The sequence below is a fragment of the Nomascus leucogenys genome, chromosome 2 (genome assembly GCF_006542625.1).
Source record: "Nomascus leucogenys isolate Asia chromosome 2, Asia_NLE_v1, whole genome shotgun sequence".
Taxonomy (NCBI): domain Eukaryota; kingdom Metazoa; phylum Chordata; class Mammalia; order Primates; family Hylobatidae; genus Nomascus; species Nomascus leucogenys.
In genome coordinates, this window is record NC_044382.1 from 88,484,129 (window position 1) to 88,506,114 (window position 21,986).

General features: G+C 39.2%; 2 protein-coding genes across 11 annotated transcripts in view; both read left to right on the forward strand.

The window, feature by feature from the left end:
- The window catches only part of TENT2 (terminal nucleotidyltransferase 2), a 73,168-nt gene extending 64,189 nt beyond the window's left edge, over nt 1-8,979 (forward strand). For all 9 annotated transcript variants that reach the window (XM_012505509.2, XM_030800560.1, XM_030800588.1 and 6 more), the window contains 3 exons: nt 2,338-2,429; nt 4,695-4,774; nt 7,532-8,979. In XM_012505509.2, coding sequence (XP_012360963.1) covers nt 2,338-2,429; nt 4,695-4,774; nt 7,532-7,606 — 247 coding nt within the window. In that variant the 3' untranslated portion in view covers nt 7,607-8,979. The remainder of the gene's footprint in view (nt 1-2,337; nt 2,430-4,694; nt 4,775-7,531) is intronic.
- Nucleotides 8,980-12,056: 3,077 nt separating this feature from the next.
- The window catches only part of CMYA5 (cardiomyopathy associated 5), a 101,575-nt gene continuing 91,645 nt past the window's right edge, over nt 12,057-21,986 (forward strand). For both annotated transcript variants that reach the window (XR_004027088.1, XM_003261520.3), the window contains exon 1: nt 12,057-12,369. Coding sequence is in view for 1 of the 2 variants with exons in the window: in XM_003261520.3 (XP_003261568.2) it covers nt 12,221-12,369 (149 nt within the window). In the remaining variant the exon portion in view is untranslated. The remainder of the gene's footprint in view (nt 12,370-21,986) is intronic.

Sequence of the window (21,986 nt, forward strand, 5' to 3'; positions counted from 1 at the left end):
TTTGGGTTTATTGTACATTGAAACTCAAATGATATCTGGTAAGGGATGATAATAAAATGAATATATGTATTAACGTATATCTCATACTGTTTCTGTGACCCAGTTTAGAATCAAGTAGTGGCATGTAGTGTAAAATCAGGATTTGTTTTAATAGAAATACAGTGGTAAAGATAGAATTTTTGATTTAAGGAAATAAAAGTTGTAATTTAACAGCAGGATATAGTATTTCAATATATCAAACTCTTCTGAAAGATAAAAATCAGTCTATGCCCTATAAAAATAATGTTTACAATTTTAATTCTGCAGATTTAGTTGTCCTGTAATCTGTTATTAGAAAACAAATAGTCTCAAGGGAAAATTCATTTTATTAATAAATTTGACTTAACTAGTATAAAGTGAAGTGATGCAAACTGTAGTATGTAACCTTGTTTGCTTCAGGTTTGTGGCTATATAACTCCCCTCTTTACATTGTTATTGTAAAGAAACAATGTAAGAAAACTGTTGGAAACATTTGTGTGGATTTTTTTTTTTTTTTTTTTTTTTTTAAATAGGGTCTCACTTTGTCAGCCAGGCTGGAGTGCAGTGGCACGATCACAGCTTACTGCAGCCTCAACCTCCCCTTGCTTAGGTGATCCTTCCACCTAAGCCTCCTGAGTAGCTGGGACTATAGGTGCTGGACACCATGCCTGCTACTTTTTGGATTTTTAGTAGAGACATTTGAAACAATAGAGCAGAGTAGTCTTTCTGTTTGGAGTCTGTACTAATGGAACTGCAATACATGAGGGATCTAAAACATTTTCCTGTAACCGATACTAAGTATTTCCATTTGACAACCCACTTAATTTTTAAAAAGCACAAATCCTGATATATATATATTTAAAGAATTTAAAACTTTCTTTATAAAATATTTACAAACTCCTCTTGATCAGAACAAAAATAAATTATACTTTCAGTGTGCTTTACAAGAATCAAAATCCACAAGATGCAAAATTTTTCATGCTTATTTAATATAGAAATTAATTAAATTTCTATAAACAAATGCCATACAGGACCCATGATTATATTCTTAGAAATTCTCTTTTCTATAAATAGAGGAGAAGTGTAGGGTAAGTGTTGGAAGGTCCCAAGTGATAGTCTTTCTCTGCTTGCTTAAATGGTAGAGAAAGCTAAATACTACTTAAAAAATGGTATCTGCTGTTCTTCAAATTTATTTTTCTCTCATATACAAGCTGGGTAGTCATATACTTTGAAATGTTCCTTGAAAAAAAGAAAATACTTGTAATAACTGTTAGATAAACCTTTCTTAAAAAATGTAAAGTTAGTATGTACTAAAGACTGGACAGTTTACCTTCAGCCCTGCTGATGAAATTGTTTTACTTGAATAAAATTTTACTCTTAACAGCTGCATCTGATATACAGCAATAAAGTATATTTTCATAGAGTATTAATTTTGCTTTCCTAAAACAGCATCTACTTCTATTGGAAAATTTCAAAATTTTCTCCCAAATCATACACATAAAGATGTACCTGAACAAAAACTATTTAATAATACAAGAAGATAACACTAGAAGATTACTTCTCTCTTAACAAATAACAGATTGTTACTGCGTTGTTAGCTATGACCATAGTTGTTTTTTTTGTTTGTTTGTTTACTTGTACTTTCTTTTCTTTTTTTTCTTTTTTTGAGATGGAGTCTTGCCCTGTCGCCAGGCTGGAGTGCAGTGGCATGATCTCTGCTCACTGCAACCTCCGCCTCCTGGGTTCAAGCGATTCCCCTGCCTCAGCCTCCCAAGTAGCTGGGACTACATGTGCACGCTACCGCGCCTGGCTAATTTTTGTATTTTTAGTAGAGATGGGGTTTCACCATCTTGGCCAGGCTGGTCTTGAACTCCTAACCTCGTGTTCCACCCACCTCAGCCTCCCAAAGTGCTGAGATTACAGGCGTGAGCTACTGCACCCAGCCTGTACTTTCTTATTTTTCCAGTTACTTCATTTTTTCAATAAATATGTGTTGAAAACCTGGTATGTACTATGCACCTAAGTGAAGAGTGAAAAAAAAAAAATATCCAGTATCTTGGAGCTTTCATCCTACTTGAGGGAGACGCAATGTAGAATAACGTAATAAATAGTGAATGTAAGAAACAAATTCTTAGAAGATGATAAGTGTCGTGGAAAAAAAATAGAGGTGGGAAATAGGGATTGTGGTGCTGAGGGTTGGGGCACAGGTTTCAGTGTTCCACAAGAAAATTGGGGTAGGCCTTAACTATTGATATAATAAAAATAATATAAGAGAAAATATGAAAATAGTTAACATGGTTACTGTTTTTCTTCTTATAGCTGGAATAGTCAAATGATTTCAGTTCGTGAAGCCAAAGCCATTCCGAGGCCTGATGGTATTGAATGGAGAAATAAATACATCTGTGTAGAAGGTAGTTTTCTGTTTACCATCCACGTATCATCATGGTACTATGAGAATTACTTGAGTAATTTCAGCTGTGTTTCAGTTAAAAGCAATACATTTATGTCTGAAGTGATTTGTAAGTCTTTTAGTTTAAAAATTTTAATTTTAAAAAATCATTTAAAATTTTTTAGGTGTGAGAAATAATAAACATAAACTTTAGGCATTCACCCTTTCTAGTTGGTAAGCTTTGAGCTGCCTTTATCCCTTTTACTTGTGGTTGATGGACAATTTCATGACTTACAGATGGAAGAAAATAGGATCTTTATATGTGATTCTTATACTGACATGAGTTATATTCTTTTATACTTAAAATATTAGTGCAAGTTGGACTTTTATAAATAGAAATTGATTTTGCTTTAAAAATGTTCTCTAAGATTAATTTACATGTAGTTGAATATATCCTTGAGACATGTTGAGTGAGTAGAAAACTGACTTCAAGGAACAAAATTATTCTCATAGATGCTAAATTGAAGACCTTTGTAAATCTGGAGGTTAAAAAATATAAATAGTTGAGAATCAGCATTTGTAGAAAACATCAGATTTCGAATGTTTTAATCTTGAATTATATACAGTATTTTAAGAGTTTGTGAATATGAAATTTAATCTCCTGCTTTGGTGTGCTAATAAATTGCACTGGGTGGGCATTATTTTAGTTACTTGTGTTCAGTTGAATACTAAACCCTGTTCTAAAATGCTATGGTGACACAATTCAGTATAATTTGGCATATGACCTTATTCTGTTAAGGAAAAGAACCCCACAATACTGTGATAGTAAACTGCTTTTTAACATAGCCTTTCTAAGCAGTAAAATATAAGCAAAAGGAGTATTTAAAATTATGGGCCTGTGTAGATTATATGACAAATCTAAAAGTTTTGACCTTTCCATCGGATTCCCTATTCTTCCATACTTTTTCTTGGTCTTTCCCCTCAGTTAACCTTTCCTCTTACCAACAACTTCATTCTTTCTGCCTCCAGTCTTTCGCTTTCAGCTTTAAGACATACATACATCTTCTCATTCTTGAAAAATACTCTTTATTTGGTCCTTCTGGTTCTTCTATGCATTTTTCCTCATTTTTCCGTGCTAAAATTCTTAATTTCTAGTAATTTTTACCTACTGCTGGCATTATTTTAGACATTTCATCTCATTCCTGATGCCTTTAGTTATCCTTGTCTTCTCATTATTATCTTCAGTTTCCTTGTACTCTTCTGTTTTCTTCCTCTCTATATGAATTCTTCTCTCTTGTGGGTGAAGGGTGAGTGGGATGGTGGTGTGAACATGGAAAATATATATATTGGAGACACACATACATAAAAACTGTTCCTTTGTTTTTTTCCTGTCTTCTGTTTGCTTTTCTCTTTTTCTCTTTTCTTTTTCTGTCAAATTTCTTATGCAAGTTACTTTTTTTTCTCTTCTTTTTTTTTTTTGAAATGGAATCTCTCTCTTTCACCAGGCTGGAGTGCAGTGGCGTGATCTCGGCTCACTGCAACCTCCACCTCCCAGGTTCAAGTGATTCCCCTGCCTCAGCCTCCTGAGTAGCTGGGACTACTGGCATGCACTACCACACCCAGCTAATTTTTGTATTTTTAGTAGAGATGGGGTTTCACCAGGTTGGCCAGGATGGTCTCTGTCTCTTGACCTCGTGATCCACCCACCTCAGCCTCCCAAAGCGCTGGGATTACAGGCGTGAGCCACTGTGTCTGGCCAGACTTCACTGTATCTTTTTCTAAACCATCCACTCAGGCCATAACTCCCTGCATTGTCTTCCATTTTCTCCAGTATTGAACCTCTACCTTCAAAGCACAAATCAGCTTTTAAGTTAAAATTAAATTAAAGTTACCTTTCTGTGATATTTAACATTAACTGCCTCTTTTCGATATAATGCTTTCTTCTTTTTGATGACTTTTTATTATTTTCCTAAGGGTAGGTCTTTGACCCTCTGTAATTTTTCAGAAACCTTACCCACATTTATGATTTAGACTTAACACACCTATGCTGATGACTTTCATTTTTGATCACCCTCTCCCTTGAATTCTATCTACCTTATTAGGCAGTTCATAGTATATTAAGCTTTTCTATATACATAAATCTAATAAAGATATTAGGCTGACCCATCTGAAATTGCAATTTTTGTAGGTCAAAAACTATTAACATATTGACAGCATCAAACCTAAAAAAGAAACTGTAGCTCTCATTTTAATAATTTTTTCTTTACATTTGCATTTAACATTGCAGAACCTTTTGATGGAACAAATACAGCCAGAGCAGTGCACGAAAAGCAGAAATTTGATATGATCAAGGATCAATTTTTAAAGGTAAACAATGCATTAGATCAACCCTAGAAACATTAGTAGACTAGTATGCTTTAAACAGGAAAAAATACATATGTAATAGGACAGAATGGTTTCTCTTCTGTGAATCCATTAATACAGCATGATAGGGAACTTATTAGTTGAATTTAGTTAAACTTTTCCTTCAAAGAGATCTGGCTCTGTTTTTATTCACATTGCTTTCACTTTCATAGAAATAAGCATTTTCTCTTTTCTTTTTGATACGGAGTTTCACTCTTGTTGCCCAGGCTGGAGTGTAGTGGCACAGTCTCAGCTCACTGCATCCTTCACCTCCCAGGTTCAACGGATTCTTCTGCCTCAGCCTCCCAGCTAGCTCGGATTACAGACGTGTGCCACTGCACCCAGCTAATTTTTTTTTTTTTTTTTCGTAGAGACAGGGTTTCACCATGTTGGTCAGGCTGGTCTCAAACTCCTGACTTCAGGTGATTCACCCCCCTCTTCCTCCCAAAGTGCTGGTATTACAGGCATGAGCCACTGTGCCCTGCCGAAATAAGCATTTTCATAGTGAGCTTATTAAATTTCCAAAATGAGTGAATAATCCTAATGGACTCTTTTCCCTCCTTAGTACATTGGGGAATTTATTGTGGCCTTAGAAGGAAGCTGATGTCTGATCCATGCTTTTTCTAATGTATACCCCACTGTCACAGGAATTAGAGTGCTGTTTATCTTTGTTTATATTTAGGAAAGTTATGTATATGTCTGTGTCTATAGTATGAATTTATTCATCAGTGATGTTGCTAGATGTGGTCTTAATCTTCAGGGACTTCCACAACACATTGTAGAAATGCCTTGATACATGTATTGAGACATGGAGAGAAGGGAAAGCTTTGTAGAAGAAAAAGATGAGAGAACCGCAAAGATCATTTTAGAGGCATACTTTTTCATTATCTAGACATACAAGTGGAGTTTATTTTAATGATAATTTAAAATGCAAGTATTGAGGCATGAGTATCACTGGAACCCAGGAGTTCGAGGCTGCAGTGGGCTGTTATCAAGTTGCTGCACTTCAAGCCTAGACAACAGAGAGAGAGACTCCACCTCTAAAAAAAAAAAAATGAATAAAAATAATGGCCAGGTGCAATGGTTCACACCTATAATCCAAACACTTTGTGAGGCCAAGGCAGGAGGATTGCTTGAGGCCAGGAGTTTAAGACCAGCCTGGGCAACGCATAGCAAGACATAGTTCACACACACACACACGCACACCTACCCCACCTCACCTCACCCCACCCCTGGGGTGCAGTGGTATGCACCTGTGTCTTAGCTACTGGGGAGGCTGAGTGGAGACAAAAGCCTTGAGCCCAGGAGGTTGAGGGTGCAGTGAGCTGTGATTGTGCCACCACACTCCAGCCTGAGTATGAGTAATAGAGTGAGACCTTGTTTCAAATAAATAAATAAATAGATAAAATACAAGTATTCTGTTACAAGCTGTCCTTCAAATGAGACTTTCTTAATTTGGCAACCAGAATAGAAAATTTGTCTTATAGAAATTCTTTAATTTTAAAACAAATATTCAAGAGAGAATATTTTTGTCTATCAGATTAAATTGAGAACTCAAAAATAGCAATGCTACATTGGTGTTCTTGATGAGTGAGCTTTCATTTAGGATCGTTTAGTTGTAAAACCACTACTTTTAGGCAATTGAATAACTGACATGAACTAGAATACAAAGATCTGCAGTCACCAAGTAGTGAGACAGATTTTTAGCTTGTGAACAAGTTTCTTTTCTTCTCCTTATCAATTGAAATCACGATTATTTTCCAGAGGCATACATAAAGTGCCTTATTGTAAATTTACTCTCTCCTTCATAAATACTATATATTTTTTTGAGACAGGTTCTTGCTGTGTGGTATACCCAGACTCAGGCAGCCTCAAACCTGGGCTCAATGATCCTCCCACCTCAGCCTCCTGAGTGCTGGGACTATAGGCGTGTGCCACCATACCCAGCCAATTTTTGTATTTTTTGTACAGACAGGGTTTCACCATGTTGCCCAGGCTGGCCTTGAGCTCCTGAGCTCAAGTGATCTGCCCACCTCAGCCTCCCAGAATTCTAGAATTACAGGCATGAGATACTGTACCCAGTCTCATAAATATTATTTCTAATGGAAAAAGCTAGTAAAGATGTAAGACAGTCAAATAATTGAAATAATTCTCTTTTCTCAAATCCAAAGGTTTTGTGTTAATTACCTTGCTATTTTTAGATCGAATTAATCCGTGAATAATTATTAATATAGTCAGTTGTATCTTTCAGTACCACCTATGTGCCCATTTCTTTATTAATGAATTGGAACCACAAAAATATGGAGTTTTTAAATAACATCTTCTTTTCTGATGACAGAAACAATACTTACACTGTGTTAAAAACTTGGAAAATAAAAACTCAACCAGCCTGGGCAATACAATGAGACCTCATCTCTACAAAAAAATTTAAAAATAGCCGAGCATGATGGCACACGCCTGTAATCCCAGCTACTCAGGAGGCAGAGGTGGGAGGATCTCTTGAGCCTGGAAGGCAGAGGTTGTAGTGAGCCGAGATTGCACCACTGTACTCCAGCTTGGGCGGCAGAGTGAGACCTTATCTCAAAAAAAGAAAAAACTCGAAGGAAAAAATTATTCAAAATTTTATCACCTAGAGAGAACCAACTATTAACATTCTTTTAAACTCTCATTTTGTTCTGCATAAATTTTAGGTTTTAAGAATGATTTTTCTTTCTCTCCCAGTCATGGCACAGATTGAAAAACAAGAGAGATTTGAACAGTATACTACCTGTAAGAGTTGCTGTCCTGAAAAGATAACTGGCCTCTATTTCTTAATAAATTCTTCCAAGAAATAAAGAACAATAGTTTCATCATAATACATTATGTTTACCTCCATCATAGTTGCTTTTTTCATAGTTCTTGTTTTCATGTTTTATTTTTTAAAAGACATATAAAGATTGCATATTTTATTATGACATTTCCTAATAAAACCCTTTGATTTAAAAATGTATTTTTGAAAATGTTTACATTGATGATGAGTAATATTGCATGCGTTTTCAGGTGATCAGATAAAATATATTTTGGGAAATTAACTGAACAAATAAAAAGTTTTTGATATAACTTCAATTAATTGTACCACATGCTAATCCTGAAGAGATGTGTAGAATTTTGGAAAGGGTCTAATTCATACATGCTTAAAGTATAACCTACGTTAGATAGTTTGTTGTCAAAGTCTGTTCTAGTAAAGTGAAGATTCAAGTCAGTTGTTCAGTTACTTGAAGCAAAACGAAATCTTTCATTACAGTCAAATCACTGCAGTCATGAAATACTGAACAATTGCCTTAAGTCTTTGCTTGACTCACTGGGATAGACTGAGGCTTTGCGTGTGTCTGTATTAGCATTTCATTAGTACTTCACATGCTTTTGATGTACTCTTGAGATTGCTTTAAATTTTGTATTGAAACAACAATACATTTTGCACTGTAGTAACAGGAGCACTAACTCATAACAGTTAGTGAATTGTTTTAAAGAATCAGTTCAGTGTAGACATTTTGAAAAGATTGTTTCCTGTGCTTTATGATAGCTTAGTGCAATGTGCACTTCTGTTTTACTTGCCATTTTCCTGCTCTGTTTTCTCTGTGACATGAAGCAGCAGAAACTGAGATCAAAATTAAGATTATATCCTGTTTGTAGTATCAGATATTTTTCTGTGTACAATTATAGGATTGTAATCTAAACTGGAATTTTTAGGCAGTAAGCCACTACAAAATGTTTTAGATAAGACACAATAAAATTATTATAAATAAAAGCTTAATGTTTGTAAAAAATCTCTTTTTTAGTATTTCTTTTTTCACATGAAAGAAGTGGTGGCTGCTAAAAAAAAAAAGCTACAGTGTTTATTAAGGTTCTTTTTGATTTATGTAAGTATTTGTAAATTGGTCAGTGCCTGTAAATTTAAATATAAAAAGTAATCTTGAAAACAGTTTTAACTTTTTCAAAAGGACTATGTCCAACATTTTTTAGACCTGCTGTAGTACAGTTTGTACCTCTAACGTATTTTTTTTTGCAGACCAAATGCTAAAACTTTTGCTTTTCTTTGCCTTGTAAAAGGTGCACATTTTCATTTTCTTCTTTAAGTTCAAATTTTTGTATGATGTCAAATGCAATAAAATTTATATATGGACATTGTTGAGGTGCTTTTTTTTTCTGTGAAAGTCTTTGCTTTGAGATGAGACCGAGGCTGTAGTTATCATCTAGAGCTGAACTAAATCTACTTATTAGCCAGCTAACCACATCAATATCATAAGATGTCTCTGGCATTATGAGGAATGAAAGTTTACACATAGTGAATTTTTTAGATTCATGATGTGTAACACTTTTTATGCATTTGAGCTTTTCATATTTTGGGGGGGAATTTTTCCTAAAATTTACACTGTGCATCTCTTAATCAGAATGTACTGAGTACAGTTAATATTCTAGTGATGACTGGGTAATCATTATAAGCACTAGTCATAGTACCATTCAGTAATACTGTGCAACTTTCAGGGATGGGTATGTACCCTCTGCCTCTACAGTATTATGACATTTCCTAATAAAACCCCAGAATTTACCATGGTGTGGGTTCCTTCACTCTCACTGTTCTCTCAGTTTTCAGTGGCCCCACACTTACTACTGCTTCTTTTCATTTGTTTTACCACAAAAAAACAGATCAAGAAGTCACTAAACTTAGACTCAATTCTATATCAGTAGACTGAGGCCTAAAATTATGCACATGTGACTGGCCAAATATATCAGATAAGTGAACTGTTAATATATGAGAGAATTTTCTAGACTTTTAAGTTATTAATTTCAATTATTTGTGTGGTGAGTACTAAATTATTTTCTGTTTGTGTTGATCTGTCCATTTCTGTATATAGTTGTCCCTCAGTATATTGAGGGATTGGTTCCAGGTCACCCCTGTCCTCTTCAGATACCAAAATCCACAGATGCTCAAGTCCCTTATATAAAATGGTGTAGTGTTTGCATATATCCTACACACACATTCTCTTCTATAATTCAAATCATCTCTAAATTACCTGATACCTAATACAATGTAAATGCTATGTGAATAGTTGTTATACTGTATTGTTTAGGGAATAATAATGACAAGACAAAAAGTCTATACCTGTTCAGTACAGATGCAACCATTCTTCCTCCCTCTCCCTACCCCCTCCCAAATATTTTTCATCCTTGGTTGAATTCACAGATCCTACATGGATACGGAGGGCTGACTGTATTTGCATATGTTGTTAAAGTGGTGTTTAAAATGTGCAATCTGTACTACAATTCTAAATTTTGAATTGCTTTGAACTAGGATCTTTTTAAATAAATCTCACAGACATTAATGTTTGTAAGAAATTTTTAATTAAATGATGGAAGGAACATAGAATGGCTACCTGTGATTTTGATTAGTGTTTAACAGATTCCCACAGCTGCGATTGAATTCCTTTTGTCCTGGATGAGCATGGTCATTTGGGATTACTGATGGTGAAGTCTAGCTGGTGTTAAGAGAATAAATATTGCTAATCCTAAACCTGGTTTAGTGAGCTGTGGAAGCCTTGACTCTGCTGTTTTCCCTCCTTATGCCTCACTAGCTGATGTATCTGTACTGTAATTCAACGATTTTCAGTTCATTACCTCCAGACATAATGCATGCATACCAGCTAGTTTAACTGGTGAATAATCCCCAGCTTACAGTCATATTTAACAGCTCTGTGACTTGCCATAATTAAAAATAAATGTTAACTCTTCTAGCCATCAAATCATTCTCATGAAATGAATATCTTTATTGTAAAGTTACCTCAATTTGTACATAGCAGGTCTGGTTCTGTTCTCTTCAGGGAGCATCCATTATATGTACCTGCTATGTGCTAGCTACTTTGCTAGTGTGTAGGCTTGTAAGGGATGGGGATGGTGGGACAAAGAAGAGTAGTAAACTTACAAAGTCTGCTGGGGAAGGAGATACAAACATAACTTGAATATAGGATTATGTGGGAACCTGGAAGAGAGGTACTGAGTTTAACTTTGGGATTTCAGAGAAAGGTGGTGATCTTGAATGACGGGTATCCTGGTAAAAGTGGGACCAACCTTTGGGGCAGAAGGAATTGTGTTAATAAAGACACAGTGGAGTGATTGACAATGCTGGGAACTCCTGACTTCTAAAGACACCTGACCAGCTGGGCGTGGGGGCTCACACCTGTAATTCCAGAACTTTGGGAGGCTGAGGTGGGCAGATCACCTGAGGTCAGGAGTTCGAGACTAGGCTAGCCAACATGGTGAAACCCCGTCTCTACTAAAAATACAAAAATTAGCTGGGCATGGTGGCGGGTGCCTGTTATCCCAGCTACTCGGAAAGCTGAGGCAGGAGAATCGCTTGAACCCAGGAGGTGGAAGTTGGCACTGGGCCGAGATCGCGCCATTGCACACTCCAGCCTGGGCGACAAGAGCAAGACTCCATCTCAAAAAAAAGAGTAGACAGGTAAAACATGGCCTGTTAGGCAACCGTTACCTTTGTGAGGATGTTGGGGTTCAGTCTTTGAGCAGTGGGAAGCCATTGAGGGGTTTTAACCACAACTTGATCCGGGGAAAGGTTTGGGGCTTTTGGGCCAGTTTCAGACAAAACTTAGCTTTTTGCTAACGTGGGGGAAATAGCTCCTCCTCAAGGTTTAAGATGAGTGGGGATAGTTTCCTGGCTCAATAACAGGGACCACTGAGCAAGAAAATACACAGTGTATTGCGATATAAAGAGAGCCGGGACGGAACAATGGTTCAAAACTGGGCTTTTGAGCAGGGCACACCTAGCTTTGTTTCTCACTGGGTCATTTTACTAGCAATGACTGCCGGAGCTCTTCGGAGCCTCAGTTTCCTCATCTGGGAAACCAGCACTACAGTAAAACCTTCTACAGGTACCACCGCAGAATCGACGTAATGAAAGCGAGACCCTTAGCAGAGTGCCTGGTAGTTAAGTGCCCAGCTCAGGATATTGTTTGGGATAAAGGGTCCAAAAAGTAGCTCAGCTCAAAACCGAAAAGACTCACTCTGGAGGAACTAAGAGACGGGCCTTGGTTGCCTTTCCTCCTTTGAACCCCCTACTGCAGCCGGAGCCCGCGCCCCTTAAAGTGATCTCCGGTTGTCCGAAAGGCCCGCCAGGGATCTGGCGAAACGGGGGCGGGGGAGGGCTCAGGGAAGAGGAGAAGCTGAGCCCGGGCCCCAGAAGCTCGGTGGCGAAACTTCGACGCCTTCTATTTAAAGTCGCGGGGCTTGCCCGCCCCCGGCGCCGGGAACCCGAGCCGCCCCCGCAGGGGCAGGGCTGGGGAGGGCAGGGGCCAGAGCAGTCGGAGGGAGAACACCAGGCGCGGCGCGGGCGGCTCCGGCTCCGGCCCGGGAGAGGCAATGGCGAGCTGCGATAGCAACCACGCTGGCGAGAGCTTTCTCGGCTCCGACAGGGACGAGGAGGCGACCCGGGAGCTGGAGACCGAGGAGGAGTCGGAGGGCGAGGAGGTCGAGACGGCGGCGGAGTCGGAGGAGGAGCCAGACTCCAGGTAGCGCGAGCCTCTCTCCTCGGCCCAGGGCCTGCAGGGCAGCTAGCAGCACTCTTGCTTGTTTGCTTTAAGTTTTTAAGCTCTGGGGTTCGTTTGCCTCGAGCTAGGCACTTTATCTCTGGGTGCACTGTCGTTTAAAAGAACTTGAAGGTGAAGGTGCTCGCTGTCAGCTGGAGTGACAGGCCCGCCTGCAGCAGAGTTCATTACCCCCGCCCCCAGCTCCTTGTGACTCGCTGCTCTTGTTTATTCCTGAGGATTTACTTAGGTCCTGCCTAACTGCCGAAATGTGCTGGAACGCGTACATCTGGCCCGAGGCACAGGAACAATCGCGAAATCCTGCGCTAGAGAAGAAGGGGGTGGGGTGGAGGCGGTGAAGGCGCACTGGTACCTTCCGATGAATGGCGGTCTCCCCGGGGGGCCTAGCACTAGGCTAGGCTGCAATAAGGTGACCTTATTTTGATACAAAGGCCCATAAATTCTTTGGGGGAAAAGAAGCATGAGTTTCAGTAATCCCTGTTCTTCAAGTCCTGGTCCCAAATATCAGTTTCCGTGAATGCGATGAACTAATACTATGTAAAAAAGATGCACCTCCCACCCTTCAATCTCCCACCCTCTGTCCCTTTAAGAAGGCCCTAAAATGAGAATAATAGAAATCATCTAATCTCTATTTGGATTTGCTTCTACCTTCACTTGTTTTCCTTGAGTATGGGTTTTGGGTTTTTTCCTGACTGTGTGTCAGTGAGTGATGTCTCTTCCTCAGTCTGTTCGTAACAGTAGAAAGGCTTTGAAGGTGGCAGGTGGGTGTGTAGCATCTCAGAACGCCCAGCTTACCTAATCAAAGCCAGCAGAGCAGATGTTGAAGAAGTAGCCCATAGAGGGGCATTGAGGAGGATGGATGGTCAGACAAGAAGTCCCAAATGTATGTCACGTGTTTATCAAACAACTACCAAGTGGGAAGCAAGCACAGTCCCTGGCCTCAAGGACCTTGTGGAAAAAGTTTCCCTAACTTTTTCCCCTATGGGGAAACGTTTCCCTAACATGGGGAGTGTGAGACTATATAGAGGTGGAAGGGAGGACTATGGGTACTGTGCAAGGGCAGAAGAGGGAGTGTTGGGCTGGAGCTGCCTTGAAGTAGTGGGCAGGGACTACAAACAGGAAGAGCAGAGGAGAAGGCACCTGTAGGAAGTGGATCAGGGAGTAGGGGACCTGTGATCCCTTGGCAGTGTTGAGAAGGGGAAGTCTGTCCACCTCGGCTTTTATAACCTTTCCCTTACTGTTGTCTGGGATCTTCATATCCTTGCCCAACCACAATTTACAACGAAGAGAATCTGAAAACTCATTTACACTAAAATGTGAACAGCTGACAATTCACCACTTTGGGGTTGCATTGCCATTTGACAAAGATCAAGGCCTTCAGAAAAGGATGTGATTTGTCTGCAGTAAACTTCAGCCTGTTCTCACTACAGACAGTAAGGTGGACACCAGGGAAAGAGGTCAGAATAAATAGAGTGGAGGGAAACATGAGGGAATATGGAAAATGGAGGCCTGGAAAAAGCATCCAATTTATTTTTTATTGGATGACAAGGGTAACAGGAAGTCAGCAAAACTTCTGGATTTAGGAAAAACACATATCGACAAAAAAGCATCAAACTGTAAAATATTTGAAGAGATTGATTCTGAGCCAAATATGAGTGACCAATGGCTTGTGACACAGCCCACAGGAGATCCTGAGAACATGTGGCCAAGGTGTTTGGAGGACAGCTTAATTTTACACATTTTAGGGAGACATGAGACCTCAATCAAATACATGTAAGATGTACATTGGTTTGGTTCAGAAAGGTGGGAAAATTGAAGGGCATGAGGGCTTCTAGGTTATAGGTAGGTTTAAGTTTTTTCTGATTGGCAATTGTTTGGAAGAGTTAAGTTATTCTCTTAAGACTTGGAATCAGTGGAAAGGAATGTCTGCGTTGTGATAAGGGGATGTTGAGACCAAAGTTTTGTCATGCAGATGAAGCCTCCAGGTAGCCAGCTTGAGAGAGGATAGATTGTAAGTGTTTCTTATCAGACTGAAAGAGTTGTTCTATCAGTAATTCCAAAAGGGAGGGGGTGTAGTGAGGCAAGTTCCCCACCTCTCTCCATCTCCCCACCTCCACCATCACGGCCTGAGTGAGTTTTTCAGGTAAGCTTTGGAATGCCCTTGCTGAAAGGAGGGGTCCATTCAGGTGGTCAGGGGGCTTAGAATTTTATCTTTGGTTTACAAACCTTCATTTTTAAAAATTCAAAAGGCACAAAGTAATCTGTAAACTTTCCTTTACCCTTTCAGGTATGATTTATATAGTTATCTATAGTTACCTTTCTGAATTGAGGAAAACTCTCTTTAATTATAAAATGCTTTTGTAGTGCAGGAAAGCTCATCATTTACATACACCAACATGGATATTGGATCAGAGAACTATCCTTCTGATATATCATCCAGTGATATGAATGTGACATGTAGCATCAAGAGGCCTGTGAATCCTATTAGTTCTTCCATAATGGGCAAATCCTGTCCTCTTTGAGCCCAATTTTCTCATCTGTAAAATAATAAGAATTCCTAATTCATAAGGTTGTCATAAGGATTGCATAAATTATGTGAATGTGTGTAGGAGTGCTTGGTTCTTAGTAGGTTCCCATTAAGCTTTAGTTTCTTTTATTCCATCAGATGAGTCATTATTAGCAGGAAGGCTCTACCTTCTGCCCACCATTCATCCACGAAGGGAGAGATGGTCTCAGCTTTCAGTATAAATAATGATCCTATTTCACTTTGTATTCATTCATTTACTAAACATTCATGGAGTGCCTACTATTAATATTTGCCATAGACAATGCAAGGTGCTGGGGATACAAAAATAAGAATCCATTACTGTCCTCATGTTCACATTCTAGTTGGAGAAACAGAAAAACATAATTATGTTGTTAGCTGTTAGAAGAGATTTAAGGAAGAAAAGGTGTGTATGAAGCACCTCAAAGTCTTGGGATCCATACTACCTGGAAGGGTTGGAGAAGGCTTCATCATTGGAGCAGTGTTTTGAATCACAATAAAATGCCTCACAGTGCTTGTAGTTTGTGGATATCAAAAAAGATTTTTATGTTTCTAAAACTTCATGGGAGAACTTTTGTGAAAGGCAGATTATAAAACTCACAGGATTTTAGAGCTAGCAGAGGCTTTAGAAGTTTCTGTTCCCAACCGATCTGATTTTAGATTCAGAAACTGTCAGGAGTCGTTTGTTGAAAGTCACACAATTTTTTTTTTTTTTTTTTCTTGAGGTAGGATCTCACTCTGATTGCCCAGGCTGGAGTGCAGTGGCGTGATCATGGCTCACTGCAGCCTTGACTAACGAGGCTCAGGTGATCCTCCCATCTCAGCCTCCTGAGTAGCTGGGACTACAGGTGTGCATCACCAGGCCTGGCTAATTTTTTGTATTTTTATAAGAGACAGGATTTTGCCATGTTGCCCAGGCTGGTCTTGAACTCCTTGGCCCAAGCAATCCATCTGCCTTTAGCCTCCCAAAATGCTGGGATTACAGGCATGAGCCACCGTGCCCGGTCAGCCACAGAATTTTTTGGAATAGAATTAGGAGTAGACCCCAGGTGTCTGGACTCCAATTTAATGTTCATTAATTTATTCATTTGGCAGATATTTATTGAACTCCTACAATGTGACAGAGACTTCCTAGGCACAAGGAATACAGCTGTGAACAAAATGAATAATGTCTCTGCCCTGCTAAAACTCACTCCGGTTTGGAGAGACAAATAAATAAAACATATAGTATGTCAAGTGGTAATAAATTATGAGGACAAATATAGCAGGATAAATGGGTGGGGTATATTTGGATGAGGTCATGAAGAAAGCCTCTCTGATGAGGTGACATTTGAGCAGATACTGAAGGAATGAGTTTCTAGGCAAAGGGATGACCAGGTGCAAGGGCACTGAGGCAGGGATATGTGTCTTATTTGAGGAACGCAAGTTGGTCAGGATGCTGGAACAGAGTAAGGTAAGGGGGCGAGTGGTCAGAGTCAAAGCTAAGAGATAGTTGGGTTGCAGATCATGTAGGGCTTTGTAGCCCATCGTAAGGACTATGAATTTTATTCTGAGTAAAATTGGAAGCTATGTTCTGTCTACTGTACCAGTCAGGATAAAAACAAACAAACAAACAAAAAAACAAGGAAAGCATAGTGATTGCAATATTCCTTTAAATAATAAGCACCTATACATTTGTATTTTCATTTGACTAATATTTATTAAACACCATGTGCCAAACTCATGGTTTCCTGTATGGAGAGGAGACAGAAGTAAATAGGACTGTTATTTTTGTATTTCTCTTGCTGTAGACCAGTGAAAGCCAACTCTTTCAGCCTTTCCCACAGATCACTTAGAAACTTTTAAGCATTTTTATTTTGGGTCATTCTCTGTTGATCAATTTTCGTTTCTCTATTTAAGCACAGAGGATTTTTGCCATAGCAGTACCCAAAACTTAAAAATCACCTTCAATTGCAGCTTTGCCAGTGCTTCTATAAAACAGATCTGTCTAAGCTGACAGAATTAAAATTATTAGTGACATTCACATTTAACTAGTCCTTGTAGGAATAAACCTTTTGGAAGGTGCAAGGAATTTGTAAATGGTTTTCGTTATCAGTAAAGAGCACTCTGTTTCCATATATCTATTTATATGGTGTCTCCCACAGATGTGCTTACCTAGGTGTTTTGACAAGTGTGTTATTTGAGCCAGCCTTCTTCTGAGGTCAGTGGAAAGAGCTCAGAATGGGAGGGGTGACTGCTCAGGATGCCAGAGGCTGAGGGAGGATAGAAGATAACAGAGTCACTTGTAGCCAGAAACTGAAGAGCTATTTAAGTGTTGGCTGCGTGGATATTATATGTCCTTGGTAAGACTTTGACTCAACGAAGAGTTAAACTCAGCAAGAGTTGGAATTATTATTATTTTTTCTTTAAAAAGGCAAACTTACTAAAAAGTGTAGGACATACTGATAAAATTTTACACAAAGTCCATAGTCCCTGGATATTCTGAAAACAGGCTTAATGAAAACCTAATTTTTTTTAGTCATTAAACCAAATTCCCCTTCCTACCAACATGACTTAAGAGAATCAAGTACAAGAGACCAGTTGTGGCTGTACATGAAAATAACCTTTGATTTAGTCCAGCATTATCCTATAGAAATATAAGGTGAGCCACATATTTAATTTTAAATTTTCTAATAGCCACATTTTAAAAAGTAGAAAGAAACAAGTGACATGAATTTTAGTAATCATTTAACCCAATATCCAAAGTATTACCATTTCAACATGTAATCAGTGTAAAACTTATTAGTGATATCTTACATTATTTTAATACTAAGTCTCTGAAATTTGATGTTTTTTAAATACTTACAGCACGTCTCAATTCATCCTGCCTAACCACATTTCGAGTGCTTCATAGCCACATGTGGCTAGTGGCTATCATACTGGACAATGCAGGTCTGATAATACCTAGAAATCTGTTAGCTTCATTGGAATCTGGAGAACTGCTGCATTGGTAATAAATTCTATATGCCAGGCCCTGTGCTGGATACCAGGGACACAAAGAGGATTGGATGACACAGTTGTTTTCCCTCAAGGAGCTCAGTCTGGTGAGTGGAAGCGGTTAATTTCAATGTAATATCATAAGCACTACACTAAGGATATTAATAGAGGAATATCCAAAGACATTCTTCCTAAAATGAGATTTAGAAAGATTTCTGTAGAGTGACACTGCAGTTGGGCAGAAAGATATTCCAGGCACAATATGTGGTTAGGTATTCCTTTAGTTCCTGGTTCCAGCTCTTGTGCTGCTAATTGCTGCTGTGTCTAAACTTTCTTGTTGTTATCCAGAATCATCTCAGGATTTTTTAGGGTTGAGAATATTTGTTGATTGGATAAGTGAATGGTGTGAATAAATAAATGAATAAATGAGTGCGTGAGTAAAGGGCAAGCCTTCCAGACTTCTACAAGAAGCAAGTTTAGTTGGAATATTGAACTTGTTAGATCAGGTAAGATTTTTGTTGGTTGTTGACAGTTCATTTACCAGGGATTGACAATGCCCAGTGAATCTGGAAAGACAGTAGCTTGGAGGGAACAGTGATAAGTACTGAAGGATTGTTCAATTAAGGTGTCTGCAGTCATCAGTGCCCCCTTCTGTGACTTGTCAGAAAGCCACCCCTAGACTGACCCTTCAGCCAGATCATAGATGGAAAAATAAGAATAGGCTTTGCTTTTTGCTCAGAAAATTTTTCTATTAAGACAACCAAAGTGGATTCAGTTCCAAAATTCTTCATCCTAATCTGATAAAGTCCAAGATATGTGGGAAGATTAATTGATGCTACTGTTCAGTCTACCAAACTAAATACTCAGAGCCCTCTCAGGGAGCTGTTAATGTGTTTTCTTCCGGTAAGTATGCCTCCTTTTAAGAAAAATTCACTTGCTAAATAGAAATTTACATTCACTGTTGTATACCATAAATATATACAATTTTGATTTTAAAAAAACTTTTTTTTTTTTTTTTTTTTTTGAGACGGAGTCTCGCTCTGTCGCCCAGGCTGGAGTGCAGTGGCGCAGTCTCGGCTCACTGCAAGCTCCGCCTCCCGGGTTCACGCCATTCTCCTGCCTCAGCCTCTCCGAGTAGCTGGGACTACAGGCGCCCGCCACCACGCCCGGCTGTTTTTGTATTTTTAATAGAGACGGGGTTTCACCGTGGTCTCGATCTCCTGACCTCGTGATCCACCCGCCTCGGCCTCCCAAAGTGCTGGGATTACAAGCGTGAGCCACCGCACCCGGCCTAAAAAAACTTTTAAAGAAATTTACATTCACTACAAATTTCCTCCTAATGGCTGATTTTACTAGGGCACTTAAATTGTTGGTTTATAAATAAAATTAATTTCTTCCATTTAAAGAAATGTTTTTATTGGCTGGACACGGTGGCTCATGCCTGTAATCCCAGCACTTTGGGAGGCCGAGACGGGCAGATCACCTGAGGTCAGGAGTTCGAGACCAGCCTGGCCAACATGGCGAAACCCTATCTCTACTAAAAATACAAAAATTAGCCGGGCATGGTGGCATGTGCCTGTAATCCCAGCTACTTGGGAGGCTGAAGCAGGAGAAGCACTTGAACCCAGGAGGTGGAGGTTGCAGTGAGCTGAGATTGCGCCATTGTACTCCAGCCTGGGCAAAAAAAGCAAAACTCCATCTCCAAAAAAAAAAAAAAATGTATTTACTGTAAGAAAAGAAGCTTTTTCATTCGAATTTACTGTGGGCCCACTGTGTGCCAGGCAATATAAACATGTAGTGAACAAAACAGGTAAAGTTATTAATCTTCAAAGTTTAGCCTCTGGGAAGGGCAGGTATTAAATAAAAAATCTCATAAGTAATTAGCTAAAGCAAATGCATTGGTACAATGAATCAGAGCTAGGAAGCTGAGGTAGGGGCCTGCTAGGACCCTCAAGTCCTAGTCTCTGAAGCCTCCTTGCTCATTCCCCTGGGAGTTTTCCATCAGCCTCTGGGTCCCTCTTGTTAGTCCTTCTCCATCTGCCTAAAGCAAAAGGTTTCACTGTCCTGTAAAGAGAGTCTGGCAAGACAGACAGTCTGGCTGCTGATGACTCTTATCCTAGAAGGGACTTCAGACATCATCTCCCTTACCCTCGTGCTTCTGATGAGTGAACAGAGGCCCAGATAAGAGGAGGGAAACCATCGCTTAGTCAAGGAACATCTAATCTCTTCCAAGCACTATCACTTGTTATTTTGAGTTGTTTTTACAATAGCTCTCTGATATAGGCATTGTTTTCATTCCCATATTGAGTAATTTACTTAATTTCAGACAGCTGGTAAGTAGCACTACTAGGCTTCTAACTCCAGTCTACTGGTAGGGCCCGTGCTGGAACCATCATCATTTTCAGGGCTCACCTCAAGATTACGTCATATATATTATACACACCTGTTTTTATTAGCCGTTTATTTATTTTATATTTGAGTACAATTTTGCTATTTTTAAATAATCATTTCAATTTACTTCAAACTTTTTTAAAGGCAGAAGCATCAAAGACCCGAAAAATCTGCATAGTAGCTAATCTTGACTAGCATCTTAGCAATATTAAGTTTCCTGATGTGTAATAAGGAGAGTAGATCTTATGTTTAAAAATAGACATTAGGCAATCCAGTGTGATTGCATTTTCATAAGGCCAAAGATAGTAGCAACGAAATAACTTCCTTAGATGCTGTATGAGATCATGTAACAAACTTGCAACAGTGATTTACCATAATATGTATAAAATTCAGATCCTCTGTTTAAAAGACAATTTATATTAGTTTTGGGGTCATGAGCTTTGAAGTTTTTCTATTTATTTATTTTTTCCCAAGAGGGCATGAGAAGAGATTGAGACAACTGACTTCGGCTCTTCTTAGAATTTTGGGAGCTCCAGGAAGAGCTTCAATAAATCCCCTAGTCATCCATCACCATTTTGGGCATAAATCAGGTTACATTTCATTAAAAAAACAAAAAACAAAAACAAAAAAAACACCTGATAGAACTGAGAAGACCAAGATTATCATCCTGGCTGTGCCACTTACTAGTTATGTGACATGGGGCAGGATACTTCCCCTCTCTGTGTCTTTACCACAGCTTTCCCACTTTCTCCCTGACTGGCCCCTGTCTACCTCCCTCAGCTCATCTCAAGCCACTGTGCCATTTTCACAACATTCCAGCCAGCAGGCTGATGAGCCTGTTCCTCATCCAGGTCTTTGCTCTTGCTGTCTGCTGTCTCTGGAATGCTTCTTTAAATCCGCTATTCAGGTTTTGGTGGAAATGACACTTTCTAAAAGAGGCTTTCCTCAACTGCCCTGTCGCATGGGCTTAGTTCACTCCCTTCGTGTCTTTCACGGTCACATCATTCATTATTTCTCATTGCTCTTCATAGCACCTATTGTTATCTGAAATTTTATTTATTATTGCCACCACCAGAATGTAAACTCCATGAGGGAAGGGGCCTTGCTTCTCTGTTGCATTGCCAACAGCTGGAAGGAACACAGTGCCTGCTACACAGTAGGTGCCTAATAAATGGTGGTTGTGGCTGGAGGTGGCTCAAGCCTGTAATCCCAGCGCTTTGGGAAGCCGAGGCGGGTAGATCACTTGAAATCAGGAGTTTGAGACCAGCCTCGAGAACATGGTGAAACCCCATGTCTACTAAACATACAAAAATTAGCTGGGTGTAGTGGCGTGTACCTGTAATCCCAGCTACTCAGGAGGCTGGGGCAGGAGAATCACTTGAACCCAGGAGGAAGAGGTTGCAGTGAGCTGAGATGGCACCACTGCACTCCAGCCTGGTTGAGAGAGTGAGACTGTCTCAAACAACAACAACAAAAAAAAAAAAAAAAAAAAAGAAAAAAAGAAAGGAAAAAGAAATGGATGTTGAATGAATGACTAGTTGGGTTTCACCATAACATTTTATCCCTAGGATCTCAGCTCCTTCTGTCTGATGAACACCATTCATATTACCACCCTCCTAACAAATCATCTGTTCTTTATTATCCTTGTGCCAAGATAATAAAGGGCATG